At 41.3% G+C, this 20,366-nt stretch overlaps 1 protein-coding gene across 6 annotated transcripts in view; it reads left to right on the top strand.

Moving 5' to 3' along the window:
• The window catches only part of Nos1ap (nitric oxide synthase 1 adaptor protein), a 297,916-nt gene that overhangs the window by 239,191 nt on the left and 38,359 nt on the right, over positions 1-20,366 (top strand). For all 6 annotated transcript variants that reach the window (XM_078027134.1, XM_078027135.1, XM_040287314.2 and 3 more), the window contains one exon: positions 15,177-15,285. In XM_078027134.1, coding sequence (XP_077883260.1) covers positions 15,177-15,285 — 109 coding nt within the window. The remainder of the gene's footprint in view (positions 1-15,176; positions 15,286-20,366) is intronic.

Genomic DNA, 20,366 nt, shown 5'->3' with positions numbered 1-20,366 from the left:
GGGTAATCTCTAGGGTTGTGGCAGGACATCTCACAGTGGCTGCTTGGACACTTAGCACAAAACCTTGGTCTAGATGCAGTGTTGTAGTGCCCTGTCCTCTAGCCTGACAGGGTAAGCCCTCTGTGGAGTCATCTCTGCCCCACCCTCTACCCAATAGTGGGGATTGAACCCATAGGCATTCTACCATGCACCTGCATCCCCAAACCTTTTTATTTTTAATTTGGAGATAGGATTTCACTAAGTTTCCTAGGATGACCTCAAGCTTGTGATCCTCCTCCCTCAGTCAGCCTCTGGAATTGCTGGGATTATAGGTATGTACCAGCATGTGAACTTATTTTTGTGTCTTGGAATACTTGAGAAGGATGATGCTGTCACTGCCCTGAGATCATAGCCAGATTGTGCGCTAAGGCTTTCTCTCTGGTAGCCAGACCTCAGACTGGAGCTGAAGATGGCTAGGCAGTTCAGAAGGTTATACATGGAAGTCAGGAGTGATGGGATAAGAAGAACTGGATTGTCTTAATCAAGAGACCCTGAGAAGCTGGCTCTTGGGGAATTGCAGCTTTTCTCAGTTTCTGACAGCAATTATGATCAAACCACAATCAATTAAGGTGTCTCCTATGTTCGGCTTACATTGCTGCCTATCAAATTCTTATTGATCTTCCCAGTTGTATGTTAAATGCTACAGCCATCAGGAATTCTTTCCTCATTTCATTATCACCCACAGAATGGACACTTTATTTTATTTTTTTATGTGGTGCTAAGGATCGAACCCAGTGTGTCCCACATGCTAGGCAAGTGCTCTACCACTGAGCTACAACCCCAGGCCTGGATACTTTATTTTTATTACTCTTTTGACCCCTATGGCTATATAACCCTTAAGTCTCTCCTTTTATTATAGTTATTTATTATCTACCTTATATATTTAATAGTGCTATGGTTTGGATCTGAAATGTCCCCCAGAGGTTCATATTTTGAAGGCAGAAATATTATGAAGTCAGAATTTGAGGAAGTGATTGGATCATGAGGCTCTGACCTCATTAGTGGTTTAATCCATTGAGGGTTCGTATTTGATGGTAATTTGGAGATGGTGGAAACTTTAGGTAGTGGGGTGTCGTTGAAGGAAGAGTATGTCTAGTCCCTGACCCCTTCCTTGCTCGTTTTTCCATGAGATGAGCAACTTTCCTCCAACATGCCCTTCCACAGTGATATTTCTGCCTTGGAATCAGCTGAGTATGGACCGAAACCTCTGAAAATGTGAGACAAAATAAATCTTTCCTACTTAAGCAGCTTTTCTCAGGTATTTTGTTCTAGTGGCAGAAAACTAACCAAGTAGAATCTACATTTTATTCATCTTTGGGGTTCCTTGACCCCAGCTGTTTTACAAGTAATTGTGTTCAATGTATCAGTTTAGTCCACTTCCCTTTAAACTTTTGCAAACATTTTCAGAGAGCAGGCATTCTCATTCTGTAGATTTTTATCTAGTATTGAGTGGATGAATGAAATGACCAATCAACCTACAAACATTTGTTGGACATTGCGCATAACCATATGTGAAGTATGGGGGGGTCGAGGTAAAATGTTAGCATTAGACAATTTGAATTTATGTTCTAAAAGAAGATATTAAGCAGCCCATCAATTACTATTTAAAAGGCATTATTGCAATTAGGAACACTGAGAAACAAGAGGGTATTTGACCTTGTTTGGCTTTGCTCAGAGAGAGAGCACAGCCCTTCTTGGTGCTGTGGGATTAACCACTCAGCCGGCTGCCTTTGAAAATGTGCATCGTTTCTCCTTCAGTTGAACAGGGATTCCAGCCCTGCCCGCCATCGCCATCATTGCTATGCAGTTAGCACTTTGCCTGAGGGGCCTTTGCCTTTTTTTGTGTATTGTCTTGGCCTCTGACTTCATCTCTTGTCTCATTTGTTGCAGTTTTTACTAATAATTCATAACTTTCAGAAGATAGATGGGAGTAATGAAACCATAAAACTCAGTAAATGTGTTCACCTTCTTTTTATTAATAGCCCCAATAAAAGAATTTTTGGAGGGTTTGAGCAAGAAGAACCCTTGATAGATAGGGGCTGATGGATAGGATTTGCACATGGGCTCATTGTCTCCATTGGCATGTGAATTAATCATTGAAAATGGTCTTGACTGCTGGGGGAACTGGAGTATTGCATGCACATTTCCTTTTAGACTTGAAGCAGCTGTCCATATAGTGGGCCAATGGTCTGATCTGCCTATCCCCAAACCCAAACATTGTTTGGTGTGTGCATATGCACAGGTATGTATGTGTATGCATGTCTGTGTACTCACGTGTATATACTTTGACTCACATACACACATCTATTTATGAGTATGGATGTAAGAATGTATGTGAAAAGAATTTTATTAGTAAAAGAGCTAAACCCAAATCCTTCCTAACTGCCTTTGTTCACTGATGGGAAAGACAAAGCCCTAAGGGAACAATTAAGCCTGTCAGATGCTTCAACTGATATAGAGGAATTTGACAAGCTAAATGTAGAAGAGAAACTGCAAGTGCTCATAAACCAGGTCTCAAGAGAGCCTTTGGTGTCCCTGGCCTGGCCTCTCACCCTCTAGCACCCATGTATTTACATGAGCCTCATCCCTCAGGAGGTCAGAGCCACGATAAATTAATACGTATCTCCTCTCTAAGGAGATAGTAGCAAAATGTTTTGGATTGCACTTGCTTCCCTTTAGATCCAGGTCATGTTTCTTGCAGTTGTTCCCACACTCGGGAAAGGGGAAGTAAGTAAGGGATGGGTAAAATGGAAACTGGGCAGTTGTATCAGCCATAGCTTTCATCAGGGCAGCTGATTAACCATTATGTTGACCTCTTACTTCACCTCATCCCTACTTCCACATCATACGCATGGCCTCAGCTCTCTAACAGGGAAAGTCTTGGCATCTTCAAAAGGCCATCAAAGTGCTGAGAAAGAGAAGGAGATCATCCAAGGATAGGAGAACCTCCCTCCCACCTTAGTGGCAGGTTCATGGTCAGCGCCATCTTGAAATGAAGATGACTCTTCCACTTGGACTGTGTCTTCTGCTGTCTGCCTACATCTTGGGCCATCATTTTCCTATTTTCTGTGTATCTTGAAACTATTTCTGTTTTGTTCTCTCTTTTTTAGCCTATAAATTGGCTCAGATTTCTCCATTTGAAAAAGAAAAGGTGCTCACTAACCTTCTTGCCCTTTTGCTCCTGAGATTTTTGGTATAATTGCATTGGCTGGCTGTGTTCCAAACCTGCCGCATGCTTTTCAACAACTGGGCTTCCAGAGCCGCTCTACTGAGATTGCCCTTGCCAAGGCTACTGTGATGTCTTTGTTGCTAAGTCCCTGCTCCCTCTCTGTCCACATTCCATTCAGTCTCTGGGAAGCACTTGATGCTATGAACCTTTCAGTCCTTGTGGAGACTCCCTCCACCCCCAACTCCCATGATAGTCTTCTCTTGTTCCTTCTCTGATCTATTTTTTTTCCTACAGTAGTGTTTTTTGCTGGCTATTCCAGTTCTGCCCTTCATATAGATAGATACTGTTAGTGGAATTCTCTCAATGAGTCCTTCTCTTCTTGTCCTTTGTGCTCTCCATGGAATCTCATACTTACCATGGTCCTCAACCTCCGCCCCCTCAAGTCCTAATGACATCCAGATCTGTGCCTCTCATCCCTTATTTCCCATTGCCTTTTAGGGGAGTCAGTCTGAGTGCTTTTAGCCTCTCAAAGTTGAAATGTCTAGGACCAACCACACTTTTTCTTCTCTTTACCTGACCTCTCACCCTTCTCTTCCTTCTTTCTCCCTTGACCCATTTAATGTTTAATCCATCCACCAAGTCACTCAGAGTCTTTTCCTTCCCCTTCCTTATTCTCAGATCCAGAGAAATGACCTGGGTTCACCTCCACATATTCCACATTGCTACCCCTGCCTTTGTTAGGATTTCAGCATTTCTCGCTGGACTTAGCGGCTCAGTCTGGCGACACAGACTCTGTTCTGTATAACAGAGTACATAGTGTTCCTTCACCCAGCTGTGCCCAGCACTTGACTTGCCAAACTCAAGTTCTCACTGAGGCTCCCATGTGTGTGGATGAGAAGACCAAAACTTGAGGATGAGAAGATTCACCCAGTGTCCCAGCTGTAAGCAGCCCGACAGGGATCCAAGTCCAGCCTTTCTTACTGGCAAATCCCAGGTCCAGATTCTTTCTGTTCCCCAAACTTTCCATATTGCAGTAGCCTCCTGCTCCTGGCCTCTTCCAGCCCATCCTTCACACCACCATGACTTCTTGCGATAGCATTTGTCTGCTCAGACTCCCAGTGGTATTCTGAGCCCACAAAGTAAAGTCAGAGGGCACAGCTGGGCTCCCCAAAGATGACCTTGACCTTTCAGTCCCACCTTCTACCAGTCTCTTGGCATGTCCTGCGTTCCCTGTGCCCAAGCAGACTGTACCTTACCACTCCATCCATTTCTTTCCTTGTACGGTACCTGTTACAAAGAGTGTTCCTCCTTCCCATCTCTATGATGGGTAGCTTTCTTTAGCCCCCAGACCTTCTATCCATCCCTCCCCACTGTGTTCCCTGCCCAAAGAGGCTGACCTGTTGGACCTCTTGCAGAGTTCCTGTCAGGGGGCACATGATTCTCTCATCTGGATTCTGGAAATGCTCACTGCGCTGCCTCCTCTGGCCTTGGGATTTCAAGTGTCCCCCACCCCCCACTGCACTGCATTGGCCCCTTTGATGTTTTCCTTCACCTTTGTAGATAGTCCCCTATTAACTTGCCTTGGAATCCTCAATTGATGTGCTTCCTGCCAGGACACTGATTGATATATTCCTCATTCCATAATTCTCACCACACCTTCTCCAAGGTGCAGTGCAGGTGGCAGCTGCCCTGTGTGCCTCTTCTGACTCGCACAGGCAGACACTGCCTCCTTCTCCCAATCTCATAACACTCTGTTTCCACTCTGCACTTTCAGACTTCACCATCAATACACTCAGCTCTTCAAGGGCAGACTCTGTATCCTTAGAGAACAAAGATGAGGCAGAGGAGGACTAGGTATAGAGTAAGATGCACATTTCTTTTTCTTTCTTGTTTCTTTTCTTATTTGGGGGGCAGTACAGGGGATTAAACCCAGGGGCTGTCTATCTCAAAATAAAATAAAGGGTATGTAGCCCACAGTGTGAGGGCTTGGGTTTAATCCCTAGTACCACCAAAAAAAAAAAAAAAAAAAGAAAGAAAAGAAAAAAGAAATCTTATATGCTTCTTCCATTTTGCAGTTGAGAAAAACTGAGGCTCAGAGTGGTCAAGTAATTTTGAGAAACTGGAGGAGCCACAGCCTAACCTGTATCTTTGTGCCAGTTGTTATTTCTCCACATCACAGGACTCTAGTGTACCCCAGGGGAACGGAAAAGAAAAGTGTGAACCTTTGCTTATGATTTATTTTGCCCTGGAAAGATAATGCATCATGCCACTCTCCACATAGTGCTTGAAGGAAAATATCCACCGTCTTGAAAGTCAGAGGATAAATTATTCACAGAGAAAGAAGAAGAGAAAGCCAAATTTTCTAAGCAATCTCCCCCTTCAACCCAATGCATACCATCAAAGTTGTGTCTCTGCTATATGTGGTCTGTTGATTTTTCTCTTGGCCTTGTGGCTCTGGGGCAAAAGTTATGTTTCTGAGCAAGAGCCTTCAGGAAGCCTGAGGGTCGTGAGAAGTATAGAAAGGATGGGCTAGCTGCCCCCACAAATGTGGACACACTTGAGTATATGAACTCAGTTAACAGAGAGGAGAGAATTGACAGCTTGTGTAAATGGATTTGTTTTTGTTGTTGTTGTTGTTTTGTTTTGTTTTTTACAACCAACAGCAGGTGAAGTTATTTTGGAGAAATTATGAGTATTTGAGAGAAGTTAAAACCTTGAAGTGTATGAAAAGATTTTTGTATGGCGATTCTATGAAGAATGCTGGCCTGTATTTTGCCTGCCTGTCAAATACTGAACAAGAAGAAATTAAATTATCACGTGCTTGACATTTAGAAAATGCTATGGTGATGGTTTGTGGTTGATTCAAGTACAGCAGGGAAGAGTTTAGTGGGACATAAGAAAGAACTTGTTAATAACAGTGAAATCAAAACACCAATTAGCCACTGAGATAGGCCACAAGGGTGCTTTAACTAGACTTTCAAAAGATGAATATGTATTTGTTCTGGCTCTCACCAGATTTTAGAATTCAATTGAATGCTTATTCCTTACTCTAGGTACACAGTAGATTTTTGCAACAATAATTTAGACATTTGTGTAATTCCTTAGAAATTAGCTCCTATATTTGCATTTCTATGCCTGCAGTTGAATAAATGAGTTTCACTATCTCTTGAGGTTTTTCCCAGCCCTGGAATCCCAGGCTTCCTTCCAAAACATACCATCATGAGCTAGGTCTTTGACATATGACCTAGGCATGGTGACAAGTAGACGACAAGCATACACTGGATGATGCATCCCCAAACCTCAGTGTCTTTGGAAGTAAGGAGACCAGTTCCACGAGGGACTGTGGGCATCATTACCTAAGGTCATTACCCTTACTTCATGCCAAATAGCAGCCCTGGGAAAGTGAAATCTGAGGAAGGCAGTCTCCAAATGGATAATGAGGAGTGAAAAAGATGGAAATTGAACTAACTTATAATAAAAGAAAAACAGATGAAATGATAAAGAGCCCTATAAATACAGAGGGAAGAAAGAAATAATCAGATAAAAGCAGTAATGACAGAGAAAATTTATCAACATGAAGGAAAATGTTATCTAAAGATCGTTAAAAGTAAATTAAGAGGCATGGTAAAAAGAAACCACGTAGACACACAGAGATCCCCATGCATTCCTGCCATGATACGATACAACCAGTGGGGAACCTTTGATATGGTGTGTGGACTTACTGCCTCCATAATTGTGAGCTCAGTAAATCTCTTTTCTTTGTAAAATAGTCTGCCTCAGGTTTGTCATTATGGTAGTGAAAAACAGACTAATACAGTGCCACATTCAAACTGGAGAACCACCTTTCTCTATCTCCAGAGACAATGATGTTGAGAGAACAGTGACTATTTCTGTTTGTTCTTCCATTTGACATGTCTAGATTTGCTTCCACAGTTCTAAAGTATTTGTACAAAATTTCTTGTATTACAGAATATTTGCCCATTTATTATCTCATGTGAACCTTATGAACACCCTGTAAGACATTTTTATTATTCTCACTTCAAGGATGAGAGATGGGAAAGAATTTACTAGAGGCCCCTTGGCCAGGTGTAAATCCTCTGGCCTCAGGTTCTGTGCTTTGTGCTGTAGCAGGAGAGAGTTCTGGAGTAAGACTGGGATGACTGGATAAGCCCCAGCAGCATTTGATTGACAGGAGAAGGCATGGAAGTTCCTCTGTGGCTCTGGAATGGGGAGATACATGGCTGCAGACATGTTGTCAGCTGTGCAGGTGGCTCAAGACCTTTCCTGTTCTCTTCAGCCAAAAGGTTCTACATCAGCAGGTGGTTCCCCATGAATGAGGCTTTAGGAAGGATGCTAATATCTGGGAGAATATGGCTGTATTAGGGTTCTCCAGATAAAGAGAACCAATATATGAGAAAGAGAAGGTATGTGTGTGTATTATACACATGTATATGTACAAACATCTACATACATAAAAAATATTATAAAGAATTGGCTCACATGATTCTAGAGGCTAAGAAGTCCCAAGATCTGTATTTGGTGCTTTTTTTTTTTTTTTTTTTTTTTGCAATGCTGGGAATCAAACCCACACGGGCTCATGCGTGCTAGGTGAGCACTCTTCCAACTGAAAAATACCCCTAACCCCCAAGATCTGTATTTGGGAAGCTAGAGACCCAGGGGAGCTGGTTCTTTTCTTAGTGGAAAGACCTGAAAACCAGGAGAACTGTTGGTTTAAGTTCCATTTTGAAGGCTTTGAAGGCTGGCAGGCATGAGACCCAAGAAGAGGATTCACACAGGAGGAGATCTCTTTTACTCAGCTTTTTTGTACTATTCAGTTCTTTAATTGTTTCAGGACATGCAATCTGCTTTGTCCAGTGTTAATCTAATCTAGAAACACCCTCACAGATACACTGAGAGTAGTATTTGGCCAGATGCCTGGACACCCGTGGTCCAGAATAGTTCCCATATAAAATTAACCATCAAACTGGCTGTATCATTTTAGAGCTCGTTATTTCAGAGAGAAAGAATGACAGTGCAAAAACTGGTCTCATGGCCAGAGGCTGAGCCACATCTCCTGCCCTTTTCATATTTTTATTTTGAGACGGGGTCTTGATAAGTTACTGAGTGCCTCACTAACTTGCTGACACTGGCATTGAACTTGTTATCTTCCTGCCTCAGTTTCCTGAGCCACTGGAATTATAGGCACGTGTCACTGCACTGGCTAGGGATGAGGATTTTAAGACAACAGTACAATATAAATGACTCCAGTTAGTCCCTAAGGACTATCAAGAAAAATCATGTTGCTACCGAGGTTTCCTTAAACTGTTCTTTAAAAGTACATACTATAGAAGTGAGGCTTAAAAACAGGTATGAGTACAAAGGAACAACCATTACAGAGAGCTGAAACCCTGACTGATGATGAGAGAAAAAGAATGGAAAGAGAGAGTTGGCACATATGGAGAAACTCTCAAGTCCCATTTTTGTAACCATCTTTCTTATTTTTCCCCTGTCAAATAGAGAACTGATCTTCAAATTGGAAACAGCAAAACATATGTGATTTTAAAAAAAGAAGATGTTCAAAAACCATGAGGAAAAATAAAGGCATCCAGTACTCCTCTCAGTGTGTTCAGACCTCAGTTACTTGGGTCCTAAGAAAATGTGACTGTAAAATAGTGATCGGTCATCTTTGCAAAATAATGAGGAATGGATATTAGGAGACTGCAAGATTAAGACATCTCACTTTTTAGGAAACAGTAAAATCTTGGTCCAGGAATTAAAAACTAGTGAATTTGTCATTGCTCCTGGAAAAAAATTCTAGAAGAGATCATTGGGAAAATGGTCCAACATAGTCTGGAAAAGAAAAAGGTGATTGCTAGGAGCCAGTCCTGGAAACCAGGAAATATGCCTTAGAGCAGGTATGCAAACTAACTTTAAACATCTGAGTTGACCACAGGGTGAGCTAGAAGTGAGATGTTGTAACTAAAGAAAAAACCTGATTAGAGACGGTCTGCTAAAAATTGCATTCTTGGGCAGAAAAGATTTATGCAAATATACTCTCTGTGCTCTTCAGATCGATTTATGAAAGTACATTCGGTTATGTAAACTGTATTTTAAGAGATTCATTGGCAAATTGGTGTATGTACAAAAAAGGTTAACAAGGAAATGAAACTTGTATTTACTAAGCAAGCAACTTGCTATGTGTCAGGCATTGTGTTAAATGCAGCATGTATGTGTTTGTATACCCCAAACAAGGCCTTTAAGACATCATAATATGTCTATTTTGGATGAGGAAACAAAGGATTATGTCAGCTAAGTAACTTGCCCAAGGCCAGTAGCTAGGACTTAGTACAGCTAAGCCTTGAACCTGGATTTTTATCACCCCAAAACTCAAGTTCTTCCCATAATACAAACCTGCCAGAGGGAGAAGGGATGTGATGGGCTTGTTGAAGAACTATTGAAGAGAAGAGGAAGTGTTTGTCTTTAAAAATGAAAGGAATAGGGGCTGGGGATGTGGCTCAAGGGGTAGCCCGCTCGCCTGGCATGCATGCGGCCCGGGTTCAATCCTCAGCACCACATACCAACAAAGATGTTGTGTCTGCCGAAAACTAAAAAATTAAAATTCTCATTCTCTCTCTCTCTCTCTCTCTCTCTCTCTCTCTCTCTCTCTCTCTCTCTCTCTCTCTCTCTCTCTCTCTCTCTCTCTCTTTAAAAAAACAAAAATGAAAGGAATATAAACATGGTGGTTGTTTCCAAATTTTCAGATCACTGCCACTTGGAAGAAGGCTTAGATTTATGCTCTAAGGCCTCTCAGAGGTTAGCACTAAGGCAGTAGTGTAGAAGTAATAAGAGCAGTTACCATTTGTGATAAGTTAATCCCTCTTAATACATTCATTCTTTAAACCTGATGAGGGAAAAACAAATTTACCTGTAGATTAATAGCCTGGAAGGAGGGTATTGATGATGGGTTTGGTGACTCTTTTATCTCTTTGTCAACTTGAATTCCAATATTATACTAAACTCAAAATCCAGTTTCTCCAAGAAATTATTTATCTTTTGCTCATTTTGGGGAGTTTATGGACCTAAGAATCTGCAGAATTTTATTGCTATGGCTTTAAGCACAACAGTTTTAATAGTAAGTAAAATTATAATTCTTTGCATATTTTAAAATAAAAGCAAGAAATCTTAGAAAATTTAAAGTGGGAACAAAGCCTTGTGAAACCTTAGGAATTATTATTAACTCATGCAAACTGCTTCGGTACCCTGCCTTTGAATTTGTAAAAATTAAGAAGATTGATTTGGACTGTTTATAGAAGCAGGATGAGAAGGACTCTAATCTTAATTATCATAAAGATGAAGAGGGAAGGTGGAAAGTAAATCTTCCCTATTCCCTGAAGTGCTCACATTTCTTCCCCAATTTCAAACACCCACTCATTTACAGCCCTTAAGAAAATTTGAGTTGTGAACACTGAGTGTGATGCCTGTAATCCCAGTAATTTGGGAGATTGAGGTAGGAGGATCATAAGTTTGAGGGCCACCTGGGCAATTTAGCAAGACTCTGTCTCAAAATAAAAAATAAAAAAGGACTGGGGGTGTAGTGCAGAGGTAAAGTGCCTTGGGTTCAATCCCCAGTATGGATGGATGGATGGATGGATGGATGGATGGATGGATGGAAGGAAGGGAGGGAAACAAAAAGAAAAACCAAGTCGTGGAGAGTAAGTGTTCTTGAAATATATTTCTAGATCTGGGAGTTTGGACTTAAGCCTTTAATTCATTGATTTATTAATTTTTTGATGAATGAGGTCATATGGAAAAACTCTGCTGCTTGGTTGTGTTGGTGGAAACTTTTCTAAGCAGGAACTAAATGACTGTTTGCTTAGCTAGAGGTTATTTGCTTCTCAGAACAACACATTACATTTCTGAACTCGGACCCAGCAAGCAGAGCAGTTTCCAGAGAGCTCCAATCCAGAGGGAGTGGCTGTACTCAAGTACAGGTTGTCATCAGACTTTCTGAAGTGCTTTGTCTGTTAAGGTTACTTTAACCTTAGCTCACCACTGTCCCTTAGTGCCTTCCACATCTGTGTCATGTTGGCATGCCAGTTCACATTCATCTCTGCAGCATCAGTTTTAAATCCAGTTCTTGGTCCTTAGGGTGTTACATAATAAATTAAAAACCCAAAATCAAAGGAGTTTTATGTGCAATGCATTTGAACTAACTGGACCTGACTTCCGGTGGGGAAAATGAACAGCTGAGCTGACTACATTATAGGTGCTCATTAATGACTGTAGGAATGCCTTGCCTCCTTCCTGAAGAGGCATCAGGAGTCTCCCATGTGCCAATCACTGTGGTGGTCCTGGGGATGCCATGATGTGGTCCTTGTTCCTTCAAGGAGCTCTTGTTGAAAACATCATAGTGTGAGAGGCACGCTTTGGCACAGGTGAGCCACAGGGGTTCAGCAGTTCAGATTGCTAAAGGAAAGAAAAGTCTTCCCTGAGCCAAGTCCAGAATGATGCCAAGGGTGCTCACAGTGGTTGCAAAGGCAGGAAGAGGTATGAAGCTAGTCCTGCAGGCCTGCATAGGTTGGGACTATGGAGGTGTACAAGAGCAGAAGGCAAATACCCCCTGCTAAGGAGTTTAAGATTCTGTCCTGGAGGCAGTAGGAAGCCTTTGCAATGATGCAATGGAATTCATGTTTTTAAAACCACCACTTTGCTTCATCTCACTTCAATTAGATGATGGCCAAGTCATAAAGAATACAAAAAATAAGAAATATAAGAGAGGATGTGGGGAAAAGGAACACTTACACACTGTTGGTGGGGTTGTAAATTAGTACAACCACTTGCAAAATCAGTATGGAGATTACTTAAAAGACTAGGAATGGAACCACATACAGACCCTGTTCTACCACTGAAGCCTGAAGAATTAAAGTCATTATAGTACAGTGATACATGCATACCCATGTTTATAACTACACAGCTCACACCTGGAATCAGCCCAGGTGTCTGTTAATGGATGAGTGGATAAATGTGGGTATACATACACAGCAGAATTTCATTCAGTCATAAAGAAGAACAAAATTGTCAATTTCAGGAAAGTGGATGGAACTCGAGAGCATTATGTTAAGTAAAATTAAGTGAAATTCAGAAAGTCAAGGGTCATGTTTTCTTTCCTATGTAGAAGCTAGAGAGAAAAAATGGATAACAGGTAGAGGCAGATCTCATGAAAACAGAAAGGGAACCAGGGGAGGAAGGAGAGGAGGAAAGCGAAGGTAGTAGGGAGTGAAATTGACCAGATTGTATTGTTCTCTTGTGTGCATGTACAAATATGTAACAATGAACACCACTATTTTAATGCACCAATAAAAATGTCTAACTAGAAAAACATAAAAATAGCTGGGAGCAGTGGTGCAAGCCTGTAATCCCAGTGGCTCAGGAGGCCGAGACAGGAGGATTGCAAGTTCAAAGCCAACCTCAGCAATTTAGCAAGGCACCAAGCAACTCAGTAAGACTCTGTCTCTAAATAAAATACAAAATAGGGCTGGGGATGTGCCCCTGAGTTCAATTCCCAGTACCAAAAAAAGAAAAACTATTACTTTGCTAGCAATATAGGGGATGCATTGGCAATTGGTGAACTAAGAAGCAGAGACACACCCTATAGAGGCTATTGCAAATATCCTGGTGAAAAAACAAAAGAGACCTAAGGCAGTCTTGTGGAGCTTAAGAGAAACAGAGACATCAGGGAGGTGCAGGAACTTAGTCATCAGTGATGGATATTGAGGAAGAGTAGAGGAACAAGTCAAGTATGTCCCTGAGATTTCTCACTTGATATGATGCCCCTCATCAAAATGAGGCTCGGGAGGAGGAAGGCCATGTTGACTTCCAGAATTAGGGGGATGATGGTGAGATCAGGTTGGGAGTCTAATGAATTTGAGAAGCTTGAGAGACATTCATGAGGGGACGTCTGAGAGGGATGGCCAGATGGGCCTAGAGTTCAAGCGGGAGGAGCTGTAGTACCGTTGTTGGCTGGTCCCTTTATGGGAAGACAGGTATTATTAGAAGATTCAGGGACTCTGTGGTCTTGATAACTTTAGACAGCTCTCTTGGAAGCCATGTTATCAATTTGGGGATCATTTAGAGGTGGTAGAAATGTGAAATGTATTGAAATGACTCCTAAAGAGTTCAGCAGAGAAACCGTGGTCCCCAAGGTGAACCTGGGATTCTTCCCAGTGTTGTTGTTCTCTCTCGCCCGTTCTTCTTTTGAATGTCCCCCTAAGGCTCCTGCAAGAAAATCTCAGTTATTAGACTGTGGAGAAAGTGCATTGGTAAAGAGATGTAAAAAGACATTTTTACTAAATATGTCATCTTCTTAATAACCCTGCAAGATTATTAACAGTCCCATTTTACAGTTAACATAACTGAACCTCTGAGGGGTTACATAGCTTACCTCATAATAAGTAGTAAAGTTATAGGTCAAGTTTTAGACTGGTAAAGTTCATTCTTTTTCTCCTATACAATACTAACATATTTTTTAAATAACAGGCCTATTAACCCCTTGATGAAAGTTCCTAGTGTTGTTATTGAGAAAAAAAAAAAAGTTTTGTGGAAAGGATTTGGCACCAGTCCCATTTATCAAGAGCAATACTCTCTCTGGATTACCCAAAACTGATTCCTCTGATGCATCCCCTACACCTCACTTCCCCACTTCTTCCTACAATGGTCAGGTCTGGTGGTTCTTATGGTGCCCTATTCTAGGTCCAGTTAATCCACTTAAGATCCTACCACCAGGGCCATGCTTATAATGTTTTCCCCTTTCTTTCCACCTCCACTTTTCTCTCTATCTCCTTACACCCTAAGCAGTCATAGGGATCCTTTAGTTCTAAGGAAGCATACAAAGTCAGTGCTCTGCTTGGAAGCCTCTGATGATTTCTCAACTCCCTGAGAACACAAGGCCTCCTTTTTATAAATTTAAAATTTTTAATGATTTTTAGTTGTAGATGGACACATACCTTTAGTTCATTTATTTATTTTTATATAGTGCTGAGGTTCGAACCCAGTGCCTCATATGTGCTAGGCAAGTCACTACCACAGAGCTACAATCCCAGCCCCAAGGCTTTCTTTTCAAGGCCTTCTGCATTCTGTCCTCTGGTTGCTACTACGATCCTGTTACTGACCATACTTGCTCCACCTGAACCACACTATCTGTTTCTCAAGCACCTCTAACAGGTTCTGCACCCAGCAGGGCTTGTAGCCTTCCTGTACTTACTTCCTGTAGTGGTTTTGCCCAGCTATCCGTGTGACCACTCTTTTGAAAATAGCAGTCCCCACCATGCTCCATCGCTGTTCTGCCTGAGTTTTCTTCATCTCACTTGTGTATTAACATCCACAGGAAAGCCCAGTGAGTTCAAAGGCTTTGTCCGATTCTCACTATATCCCCAGCTGCTAGGGTAGCACGTAGCACTTACAGCACTACTTGAATTATGGAATTAATACGTGGAAGCCATGATCCTGGCAGAGAAGTAGAATCACTATGACCAAGGACCTGCAGTAATGAAAAGGAGTATCTTGGTTTTCCCAACGTGGTTAGCATTATTAGTTCCCCAAGGTTCCTCATTTGTGGATAATTGTGACCAGTTATCAGAAAACTTGTATACATTTCCCTGGGTTAGATTTGTTATCTGATAAAAGATTGATTTTTCTTCAAACACAGAAGTCACTAGGGCAGATTTGCTGCTTCAGGAGATGACTGACAATAGTGTGGTTTCTCATGTCTACAATCCCAAATCTGGAAGTCACTCGTAGGAATATCTGTGTTTGTGGGGTCCATTGAATATACTTCCTATATGATACCTTTTTGATGCTCTAGGAAAAAGACTTCCTTTGATAACTTGACTTCAGTGTCCTTAGTCAAAAGTTTTCCATTGGAGCCCTGGATGCCTTTTTCAGTACATTTTTTCTGTTGCTCTTCTTTTAGGATCTTCTATGTCTCTCATGACTCCCAAGACTTGAAGATCTTCAGCTATATCGCTCGAGATGGTGCCAGCAATATCTTCAGGTGTAACGTCTTTAAGTCCAAGAAGAAGGTAAAGGAGCAGTCATTGGTTATCTATAATGTTCCTCTGATGGCCCCAGCACATCCCCAACATAGACCAGTTTCCCTGTGAAAGATTTGGAGGTGGTTGTTTTGATGGCCAACATGGAGGAACTGTCAGTTCTCCTATGTAATGAAATTCTCTTTTAGTTTCATCTGAACTTTGACTTGGTTACATATAAACAGTTGGAGAGGGACTGGCCATTGGATAAGTATTTTGGAACAGGAGCAGGTAGTTGACACCAGGAATGAGGTTGACCTCAGTGTGCATTAGTAAAGAAGCATTGCCACGGACTAAGGTGATCCTTCTGATCAGTGGATCAGTGGGCTTCAAGTCATGACCCTTGGAATCTGGTTTAGACTTAGGGTGTGATATTGGTTTTCCTGGGTAATTATTTTGTTAAGGTGGCCCTGATACTTGAGTAAATGCAACCTTTTCAGTTCTATAGAGGCATTCTTCTTCTCTGCCATTCCTCCAGGACCTAACACAAAGAACTGGGGTTTTGGATACCTCCATGGGGGTTAGGAAACCTAGGATTTAGCCCCACCTGAATGATTTTATGCAGGCTGCTTCTCCACTATAAATCCCGCTTCCTTATATATAATGTGCTAATAGCCTGGGAACTATTATTCTTCTGAAGAAATTTTGGAAAGCCCTGTACTGGGGCCTTTAAGAACCCTTATTGATCTACTATTTCTAGAGACAAACCACTAAGTCTGACTTCCTGAGAGGCCTTCTCACCTTCTTCCTGCATACTTCCTTTGATTCTATGTAACATCTTATGCTTTAAGCCATTTTTAATAGACTCATGGTTATCTCACCTTTGTCAAGTGGGGATAATAATAATAATAATAATATGTGACAACTAATACAGATGTTCCTTGAGTAACGATGGGGTTGTGTCCCAATAAACCCTTCCTCAGCTGAAAATGCCTTTAATATACCCACCCTACTGAACATCCTAACTTAGTAGCAGATTTTACAGTACCAGTGGCTTCCTCTTTATGATAACATGACTGACCAGCACTAAGGCTCCTGTCAATGCCCAGCATTGCAGGAGTATCTTACTATATATCATTAGCTTAGGAAAAAATTAAAATTCAAAATTTGAAGTACAACTTCTAATGAGTACATATAGCTTTTGCCCCACTATAAAAATCAAAAAGTTGTTATGTCTGACCATCCTAAATTTGGTTGTATATATGTCCTGTTTCCTATCCTAACTCCATAAAGGGAATCACAACTTGCTAACTTGCCTCTCCTCTAAGGAGATATGCACCTTTACGCACCCAGCTCTCAGACTTAATTTTAATCATTCATTTATTTATTTTTGTGGTACTAGAGATTAAACCAAGGGCCTCATGCTTGCTAAGCAAGTGCTTTACCACTGAGCTGCGCTCCAGCCCTCGGGCTTTTTAAATGAAAATCATGAAATTGTATGGAAAGTGCTAAAACTAGAGAGATGAGAGGGAAAAGGGGTAAGTTCTCAGACTTCGCTTCTAGATAATAATACAGTTGAGAGAAAGAGAATGTGAGGAGGCCAGGTTGAACTGCGCATCAAAACACTGATAGAAGCACAAGTAGGAGGAGGGAGGAAAGAAGGCTAGAGGTGGGAGAAATGGTCTTACCCTCCTTATAGCTGTAGAGGATCCGGGGAAGAGAGAAAGGAAACTCAGGTTGGACCATCTCTAATGTTCTCTGACAAGTGTCTAAAGATTCAAATTCCCTTAATTCATTTTGAGTCCTTGACCATGCTTCTGACTTCAGTTTTGTACATAGGCTGGACCATGTAAACTTTTTAATTTAATAGAGTTACAAATAGAGTTACCAAGTGCTTTGATAGTTGATCTTACTTTAATATCTTTCCAATGTGTATATAGGAAAGGTAAGATAGTTAATTTTCACCCAGTTTTAGAGATGAGTAAACCGAGGCTCAGAGAGACTAAATGACTTGCCCACCTTCCCACTGAAAAGCATTGGCTATAACCTGGGAGATATATAGAACAAAAGAATTTTTAGCAAAAAAACTAGGTAAAGGAGACTATTATATTTGTGGGCTGTTTTCTTTTCTCCTCCTCTTCCTCCTCCTTCTTCTCCTTCCTCTGCCTCTTCTTCCTCTTTTTTCTCTCCTCCTCCTCCTTTCTCTTCCTTTTCCACTTCCCCTTTCTCCTTCTCTTTCTCCTCCTCTTCTTCTTTTCCATCCTCTTCCTCCTCGTTCTCCTCCTCCTCATCATCATCATCAGGAGTTGAACCCAGAGATGCACTGTCACTGAGCTATATCCCCAGTCCTTTTTATTCATTTTTTATTGTTTCCTTTTATAGTTATACATGACAGTAGAATCCGTTTTGATGTAATGGTAAAAGCATGGACTATATCTTGTCTAATTCAAAGCCCAGGACCTCTCCATCCCCTTTCCTTTCCTCACCCCCTGCTCCCTTCCCTCTATTGATCTTTCCACCATTTATCTTTAGGTTTTTTAAATTAATGTCTCGTGGAGGTACTCAATGGGGGGATTCACGATGGTATATTTGTGTATGAACATAGGAAAGTTAGATCATTCCACTATCTTTCCTTTTCTCATTCCCCTTCCTTCAATCCCCTACTCCACTGAACTTTCATTCTCCCTTCTCCCCTTATTGTGGGTTAGCTTCCACATTCCATTGAAAACATTCTGGTTTTTTGGGGATTGGCTTATTTGACTTAGCATGATAGTATCCAGATTCATCCATTTACCAGCAAATGTCAAAAAGTCATTTTTCTTTATGGCTGAGTAATACTCCATAGTGTATACGTAGCTCATTTTCTTTATCCATTCATCTGTTGAAGGGCACCTAGATTGGCTCTATAGCATAACTATTGTGAACTATGACACCTTAAACATCGATGTGCTGCATAACTATAGTATGCTTATTTTAAGTCCTTTGGATATATGACAAGGAGTGGGATAACTGTGTCAAATGGTGGTTCCATTTGTAGTCTTCTGAGGAATCTCCATATTGCTTTCCAGAGAAGTTTTACCAATTTGCAGCATCACCAACAGTGTATGACTGTACCCTTTTCCCCACATCCTCACCAACATTTATTGTTACCAGTCCTTTTTGTTGTTGTTTTGAGACAGAGTCTTGCTAAGTTGCTGAGGCTGGCCTTGAACTTGCAATTCTCCTGCCTCAGCCTCCCAGGTCATTGGGATTATAGGTGTGTGCCTCTATACCTGGCCTATATCTTGTATTTGCCTGGCCATCAAACTTAGTATAGCAATACAGACAGAGTAGGGGTGTCCTTCTGCCAAAACCCGAGTCTAAGAAAAATGCCCACTTGGATCTTTGATCTTGAAGTGAAGCCCAGATTCCATTGCTGTTGCTAGATGAAAAGGAGTAGTCATCTAGTTCTCTGTCACATCATTTTTTTCCCATGTCTTATAGCTCCCAGAGCTAATTCTGATGTCTGGCTCTTCTATTTTCTTTTTTATTTCTTTTGGATTGAGGAGAGGGTACTGGGGATTGAACTTAGGTGTGCATTGCCGTTTAACTACATCTGTAGCCCTTTTTATTTTCTCATTTTGAAACAGCGTCTCATAAGTTACTGAAACTGGCCTTGAACTTGTGATCCTCTTGCCTCAGCCTCCTGAGTCACAGGGATTACAGACATGTGTCACCATGTCCAGCTAGCTCTTCCATTTTGTTTTTTAAATCCTTTCACCCTCCCCTACTGAGACTGTATCTCTTCCTAGAGTTGGTTCTCAGGTCTGGTGCTGGTTTGTCTACCATGTAGCTAGGGAGTTGCTTCTGGATAGCCTGATGTGAGTTCTTTTGCTGAACTCTTGGTGGAAGGGCCAGTTTCTAAGCCATAAAAAGAGAAATAAATTGTTAATCAAAGGGAACAAAATCGGGAAGAGGTGGCAATATATCTCTAGGGTTTTACATGCCATCTTGATTAGCCCCCAAATATGGTGAATTACTATTTTATAAAACTCTTCAGGTTTAGGGAGGCAATAGTCAGCTTGATCAGGAGTTTTAATTGGAAAATCATAGGAATATTGAAGAGGTGATGGGGAAAGTACTACACGTCCCAAGGAAATGTATTTTGCAGGAATGTTCTTGGTCATTAGATGTCAATAGGGAGACCTCTTGCTGGAAGCCAGCAGACTTGGGTGTCCTCCAGAGGCCTTATACTGATCACAATGTGGGAAAACCTTGTATAAACTTGTTGCTGTGCCAGGGTTTTGGTTCCTGCTGTTTGACCTTGCGTTATGTCCCCTGTGTGCACACCCATGGCACGTTTCTCATGACAAACCTGTAATGAGGGTGTCATTCATATCCTATAGTTCACCATGGAGAAAGAGTTGAGAATATGGGTTGGGTGTCTCAACTTTCACATTAGAAGGCATCCCTATAACCTTTGCTCCTGGCACAGATATTATTCTGTACCTAGGGATCATCCTCAGTTACTCACAAGTATAGCCAATGTGGTTCCATCTTGGGAATTTTAACCTTGAACTGTTTTTTCTCTTTTTCTCCAGAAGCTAGATAGCAGATTGCTGTAGGAATATAAGATGGTTCCTTTTAGTCTTATACTACTATGGATTATCTAAGTCATAGTTTAATATTAAGTTAAAAATATCTAGCCTGTTTTGATTTACTGCCATGTGCCTGAGACTGCCCTAAGCTCTATGAATGAATTATCTCAAAAGCCTAGGGAGAGAGGAACTATTATGCTTTTCATTACATAAATGGGAGCCTTAAAGTACATAACTTGCATAAAGACTTATGATAGCATAGTCGAAACTGAACCCAGAAGTCTGACTTGAGCTCACACTCTTAACCACTCCATATACCATTGTCCCTGGCTCATTAGGAAGTTACATAGCTAAGGAGTAGCCTTGTTCCCCAAGGTTGATTCATAACTGCATTCTGTTGTAATCAGCACCTGAGTCCAAAGAGCTCCTTAACTCTCAATGGCTCACATCACTTTGACACACATTTTCCTTTTTGCCTCGTAGTATCCTTATGTGATCAGTGTTGACTCCATTTTGTAGTTGATGAAAGAAAAGGCCTAGGGCTGGGGATGTGGC

The sequence above is a fragment of the Ictidomys tridecemlineatus genome, chromosome 11, assembly GCF_052094955.1.
Source record: "Ictidomys tridecemlineatus isolate mIctTri1 chromosome 11, mIctTri1.hap1, whole genome shotgun sequence".
Taxonomy (NCBI): domain Eukaryota; kingdom Metazoa; phylum Chordata; class Mammalia; order Rodentia; family Sciuridae; genus Ictidomys; species Ictidomys tridecemlineatus.
Note: the sequence above shows the minus strand (reverse complement) of the source record. Positions and strands in the feature narration are given on the sequence as shown.